The following is a 7300-nucleotide window of genomic DNA, read 5'->3' on the forward strand; positions in this document are numbered from 1 at the left end:
AATCGTTGAACCATTCGAACCGGATCGGCTGAAAACCGAAAAAAATCGGAAATTTTGTTTTTTTTAAAAAAAAATTAAACCAAACAACGTCGTTTGTTAAACGAGCCAAGTCGAACTCGAGTATTGCTGAGCTCGACTCGAACTTGAAAACTTTAAAAGTGAAAGTTGAAAACTCAAACTCACAAGCTAAAAATTATCAAGTTCAACTCAAACTCGAAATATAATATTGAAACTTGAACTCAAAAAGGCTTGAACTAAAAAAAATTTAGAAGTTCGATTGAAGCCTAAAATTCGAGCTTGATTGAAGTGAAAGAATAATTCACTCAATGCTCACCAAAAAGCTCCATGATTTTAAATGACAAATTACCTCTATTATTTATAGAAGTTAGTTGTGATGCTCTTCTATGTTTCTTAGCAATGTGTGATTGTTTTGTTCTCATATTTTTACTCTTTAGACTTTTGGGATGCTCTTCTATGTTTCTTAGCCATGTGGAATTGTTTTAAAAAAAAATTAAACCAAACAATATCATTTTGTTATGATTTTTTTAACCCTATTTTTTTTTAAATTATAGTTATATAATTATATTTATTATTTAATATGTTTTACCTTAAATATTATGTTGTAGTTAATTTGAATCATTTTGTTTCACTTAATTTTATGGTTTTTAACTTATATATGTTATGACTTGCTTTGAATATGACTTGTGATATAAAAAATTATTTTTTATTAAATATTTTTGGTATTTTTATTTAATTTTTTAAATAATTATGATGTCGTCCGGTTCTTCTGACCGGTCGGACCGGTTTGACCGGTTGAACTAGTGAACCAATAGCATGGCCGGTTCGCTAACCGGTTCGGTTCTGAAAACCATGTTTTTATGTATCCTGTAAGCACATTATGTTTGTCTAGTCATCCTTACCGGCAAGAAGATTATTCATTTCTTCACTTTTAGTCACCATAAGTGATTTACCTATTGAGTATTGCAGATATTTTGAAAGCATAAAGTTGAAACCAGTGTAGAGCATTATACTCTGTTGTTTCTTGGCCTAGGAATCAGTTGAGTCCTCATAACTACAAGGTTCGTCGAGTTCATATATTATATCCTTTCAGAGGTTTCTTTCACATGGTTGTTTTCTAAAGCCTTTGTATTCAATCAGATGCCGATAACATCGAGAATTAAATCATACTTAATACATTTTGGTTCATCAAATAAAAACTAAAAAGGATTGGTCCTCGACAAGACCCATTCCGTCAAGGTGTGGGCAATCCGATTGGCTTTTCGGTTGACATGATGTATCTTGAGGCTCGAGGGTCGAGAAGAAGAATCCATCCACCAAAATGTCTTCATGTTGATACACTAACCGGTTCGCTATAGAAATAGCGTTCCCTTCAATAATAGCCTGATTCCAACCATTTTCGTTCGCAAGCTGTAGGCCTTCCGTAAAGGCTGCTGCCTCAGCCGATTCCGCTGTGCGTCCATCTTCCAAGGAGAGTGTCATCCCTCCAACAACCATGCCATGATGGTCCCCCGCGACGATTACAATGGTGGATGCTCCGGTGTGGGAAAGAAATGCAGCATCGACATTAATCTTGATGTGTCTAACGGGCGGTTTTACCCAAAGTCTCTTTTTGGTTGAACTTCCCAAACTTGAGGGGTTGCGAGAGAGACCTGAAGCTTCATAGATATCAGACTCAAGAATCCAAGCTGCGTTAACCACGTATTTTCTGGGTTTTTACGCCATTTCCTTTTGATAGCTCTTGACTTGAGCCAGGGCTAATTCTGCGCTACGTCAATGTAATTTAAGGTTAAAAAACAACAGAAATAAATGCAATCTAAAATGTGATCAAAAGCATAACAATTTAAGTCGAACATAACCTAAAATATTATGTTTTTTTTATCACATCTTCGGTTGCGTCTATTTCCACTGTTTTTTAACTTCCAATCAGGCTGCCGTCCTTAGACTTTCCCTTTGAGCAAGTCTGTTCTTTTTGATAAATGATTGAATATGTTGGCAATAGCAGAAGGTTTATATTAGTGGCTAATTTGGTATCTAAATGCTGGATTAGCCTTTCCCATTATTGACCTTGACGTAATTTCCCAAGTAAATGTAAGCACATATTAGTATATTTACATGAATGGTGTAAAATCTTTCCTTAGCTGTCCATTTTAAATAGCATACCATTTACTCATACATGAAAACACCGCAATTCCGAATACTTTCGTGTCGTTTAAAATTGTTATATTTGAAAGGTTTCTCCGTCTATCTGTTAACATGAAAAAACCATGAGCTGTTCCATTACCATATTTACCACATTATGATATTTTACCATATAGGCTCATGACCATCCATCTATATATGCAATTTTTCCATAACGGTGTATGCGTGCGGCGTTAGTTCTTTCCCTGTATTCTCATCCATGGGAAGAAGGAAGACCACCTACGAGCTGATCGCCAACGAATTCGCCCGGAAAAACACTCTAAAGAAGCGAAAGGCCGGGCTGCTGAAGAAGCTGAATGAACTGACAACCCTGTGCGACGTCCCCGCTTGTGCTATAATCTTCAGTTCTCATGACTCACAGCCGGATGTTTGGCCTTCCCGAGCCGGAGCGTGTCAAGTTCTCGAGAAGTTTGGGAGTTTACCGGAAGAGCAACGAGGTAAGCACATGACGGACCAGACCATTGTTCTCAAAAGAAACATATTGCAGTTGAATGATAGGCTAGAGAAACAACGAAAGAAAAACGAAGAGCTGGAGAAGGAACTTGCTTTGATCGAAAGCATGGCGGACGAAAATAACTGTGATTGGAATAATTTAGAAGAGTTGGAAGAATTGAGTTATCAATTGCAGCAAAATATCGAGTTCATCTCCAACATGATTAAGAATTAAAGCCTAGTCAAGTTAGTTGGGAAATGGAAATAAGAGTAGAGCATATTTAGCATAGAGGTTTATTAAGTTAGATTTCTTGTTGAAGGAGCCTCTGTTTTGCTCTACGTGAATAAACTTTTGGGTTCGTTTTATTTGAATTTGTTCGGATTTTTCATTTTTCTTGCAAGTATTTGTATTCAACATTTCATTTTCCTTGCAAGTATTTATATTTAACACTAGTTTTAAGTGTATGAGATCGTTCACGATGCTGATGGTAAAACGATTTTATGGCGAAATAATTATTATTAGGGTAAAGTATAGTAATGATCACTAAATTTTTCTAAAACTTTCATTTAGGTCCTCCAACTTTTAAAACTTTCAATATAGTCCCCCAACATTTAGTCCGTTTACAATATGATCCCCCAACATTTAGTCTATTTGCAATATGGTCCCCGACCATTTGACGCCGTTACACTGCCGTTAGTACGTTTGCAATATGGTCATTGAACTTTTCAAGCACTTACATTTAGGTCCCCTAACTTTTAAAACTTGCAACGCAATCCTAAATTTTATTCTAAACCCCAAATTCCATTTCGATCTCGAATTTCCTTTTTCGCTTCTCTCTTCTCATTTCCAACGTAACTTTTCAATCGGGGATGCATGAATTCTAATCTAACTTTGAATTATGTGGAGGTGTTGACTTGAATAAGGGTCAATTGAGAGAAGACCCGACCAAGGGACTATCGGGACCATCAACGATTCAATGTGTAATGTTAGATACATGTCATCTCAGGTGAAGCATGGATGTTCGATGAAATGCTTGTGAGAAAAAAATAGGGTTAGAAATGCAGAGTTGACAAATACTACTAAGATGAAGTAAGTATCATTGTTGAAAGTCACCAACAAAACTGAAATTATTTTGTATAAATGACATATAATAATTTCTTCGTTTAATCCTTGCGCTTAAAGATTTTCCAACAGATGATCAAATATAATGAAATCCCAAACAGCGCATTCACCTCTCAGTCTCTTTCGCAACTCGAAAGGCATCATGGCAGGGTCAAGTAGCTGCTCCAGATATACTACGCTGTCATGATGCCTTTCGAGTTGCGTGCATGCAAAATTGTCTTCTAAAGTTATAATTCAATACAATTCAACTATAAAATTTCCAAAACATGTAAAAAATTAATTCGTTCATGATATATTAGTCCCATAATCAACATGAACTTATTAAAAAGAATACGAGCTCACAGGACGCTGAAAACCACAGGTCGAATCAATACAATTCCCAGTAAACTAGTACCAGCAGTCACTCGAATTGAGTAGCGATTTCACTATGTCGATACTCACAACCAATTCCCTGATTTAAAGAAAAACTAAAAAAGAAGATTAAAAAAATTAGCTTAGGACCCTATATCACTTCTATTCTGATAGACTGAATATCTTTCATAAGAAGTACTAAAAGTTTTGATTAAGAAGAAATAAAGAAAATTAGATGGTTTTGGTTCAAAACTAACATTGAATATCCATATAATTGACATGCAGTTCCAAAACCATAAAAATTTCAACAAAAAACACACAATGCGAGCTGAAAATGGGAAAGTGCAAAAGAGGAAAAGCTTACTTCCGGATAGCCCAAAAGAGAAAATAAATATCTTCTTGCAAGTGAGGGGAGAGGCTAAGAAATAAACGCAATCGGTGTTGCGTTCAAGCAATTCTTCCTCCATTTTTTCTTTGTAAATAAAAAGCTGAAAGACAGAGCACTGTTTGGGTTTACAATTTTACATGACGGAAAATTGAAGAACAAAAATCAAATGAGAGGTGAATGCGCTGTTTGGGATTTCATTATATTTGATCATCTATTGAAATGATATTTAGTTCATCTTAGTAGTATTTGTCAACTCTGTATTTCTAACCCCATTTTTTCTCACAAGCATTTCATCGAACATTTATGCTTCACCTTAGATGACTTGTATCTAACATTACACCTTGAATCGTTGATGATCCCGATAGTCCCTTGTTCGAGTCTTCTCTCAATGGACCCTTATTCAAGTCAACACCTCCACATAATTCAAAGTTAGATTAGAATTTCTCATACATCCTCGACTGAAAAGTTATGCTGAAAATGAGAAGATAGAAGCGAAAAAGGAAATTTGAGATTGGAAAGGAATTTGAGGTTTAGAATAAAATTTAAGACTGTGTTACAAGTTTTAAGAGTGTGGTACAACTTTTTCATAATTGTAAGTTAAAATTTTTAAGTTTTATTTTTTCATTTAGTTGAAAAATATTTATTTAACTTTTGAGTTAATTTTTTTTAAATTATTTCTCTAATTCATTTTTTAACTCAAATGTAAAAGTTAAAGTCATTAAATTATAATTATGAAAAAGAAAAATATTAAATTTTGTCTAAAAATGTAAAAAAAAAACTTAAATTGATTTTAAATTATAATTATGAAAAAGAAAAGTATTAAATTTTGTATTAATTTGCGATTAGAGTGCCTTAATCATATAGTTTGCTTAGATTTACGTCCCTAAATAAGTAGTTTTCTTTCTTTTCTTTTCCTTTTTGGTTGTAACAGGTTTTATACAATATTATGTAAGCCAAATCATGAAAGAAGGCTTGGCCTAGTGGTGTTGCTTGCTTTTCCTCTTCCAAGAGCATGACATTGGTTCGAATCCCACAACCCTTATATTGTTGTGTGTTGTTTTTTCTGTGACACATATCATCTAGTTGTACAAAAAATAACATTACTAAATAAATTAAAATTATAAAAAATACTCTAATTAAATGATGACACTTTATGATTAAAGAAATAAATTTATTAAATTAAATTAAGACTAAATTGATAGGATGCATAATGATCAAATGTGTAATTATATAAATTTTATTAACTGTAACATTAATTGTTAACAATTAATGGCTTGATTGTATGCATTTAAATAATTGAATAATCTGATTGATAAAATAATCAAAATAAAAATAATTATAATTATACGGTCATTGATATAATATAGCAATATAACTAACTGTCATATCATCATTTTCGTCAATTGTTAACGACCATTAACTGTTAACGGCTAATGGTTTAATTGAATATATTTAAATAATTGTATACCTAATTGATAAAATAGTCAAAATAAAAAAGATTATAATTATACGGTCACTGGTATAATTTACCATTTTTTATATAATAAATAAAATTTCATCCATTTATTATTTATAAGTATTGTAATAAAATATTTAAACCAAATTTTGAAGGCATGATGCAATAAAATAATTCTAACGTTTGATAGTAGTGTCAAATATACCTTTACATTTTTTTGACAATTTTGAGTCAAAAATCACTATCGGTGGATGGAAACTGTCAGTCAACGAACTGTTAATGCCTGATGCTGACCAAACATATACACATGGATGTAGATTCCGACATGATATATCTATGTTAGAACTCATGATGACGTATTATAACCATGTTAGAATTTTTAAAAATAAAATAAATAATTATTATGATTAATATTATTTATATTTAACGTGTTAATCTTTGATTGGTATTTGTTTAAATGAAAACTTAAAAGTAGAATGACTTAGACGGGAATTAAACCTGGACAATTGTTGTGAAATGACACAAGTTTTGCCACTAAACCAAGCTTATTACTTGATTAAATAATGAACTAAATACTATTTAATAGATATTTAATTTGAATTTAATAAAAAAATAAAGCACGTGTTTATAATCTCTCTTATACCCGATTATTCCCAAAACTCATCTTCCCATCCCAGATTATTTCCAAAACAGGTTGGGGTTTAGGGTTTCGTTACCACTGTCCTCAAATTGTTTGGAACCAAACGCAGACCCAAACCAGGGAGTATTTTCAGTTCTCGAACGTGTTACGGAAAGTGAAAGAATATGAGATCCCCCTTCGCTTTTCACTTCTTCTTCGTCGTCGTCTTCCACGACGTCGTTTGGTAAGGTTGGGTTTGTTGGATGGTATTTAGGAATGGTGAAGTCGTGGCCCGTTTTAACGAAAAACGTTACTTCCTCGCTTATTTATACAGCTGCTGATTTGTCTGCTCAGGTAATCCTTTTTTTTTTTTAAGGATTTGAACATGGGGTTTTTGTTTAATTGAAAGGTAAAACTTTGTATTTTACTTCTGTTTGGCTGATGAGAAAGGTCAGGAAAACAAAAGAAAATCCTCTGGGTTGGTTGTAAATTTCATTTTTCCCCTGGAAAAGGATGCTTAAACAAATACCATGTAGTAACTCATTACAAAAACGATATATTAATTATTTATCGGGTATTTTGTTGTCTAATTATCATTCGAACTTTGTTCTCTGGTGTAAAGTATAATTCAGTTTAGTTTCATTGTCGGCATTTCTTACACATTATAATTTCCTTTCTGTGGTGTATGCATATAAGTATAACACTATGGAC

The 7300-nt window shown here is 32.9% G+C and overlaps 1 protein-coding gene across 1 annotated transcript; it reads left to right on the forward strand.

Moving 5' to 3' along the window:
• The first annotated feature begins 2419 nt into the window (after positions 1 to 2419).
• Positions 2420 to 2906, forward strand: LOC120118841 (agamous-like MADS-box protein AGL80). The gene has a single exon (XM_039138795.1). The coding sequence runs from the start codon at positions 2420 to 2422 to the stop codon at positions 2885 to 2887; it is 468 nt and encodes a 155-aa protein (XP_038994726.1). The 3' UTR covers positions 2888 to 2906.
• The last annotated feature ends 4394 nt before the right edge of the window (positions 2907 to 7300 follow it).

The sequence above is a fragment of the Hibiscus syriacus genome, unplaced genomic scaffold (assembly GCF_006381635.1).
Source record: "Hibiscus syriacus cultivar Baekdansim isolate YM2019G1 unplaced genomic scaffold, ASM638163v2 tig00110328_pilon, whole genome shotgun sequence".
Lineage (NCBI taxonomy): Eukaryota > Viridiplantae > Streptophyta > Magnoliopsida > Malvales > Malvaceae > Hibiscus > Hibiscus syriacus.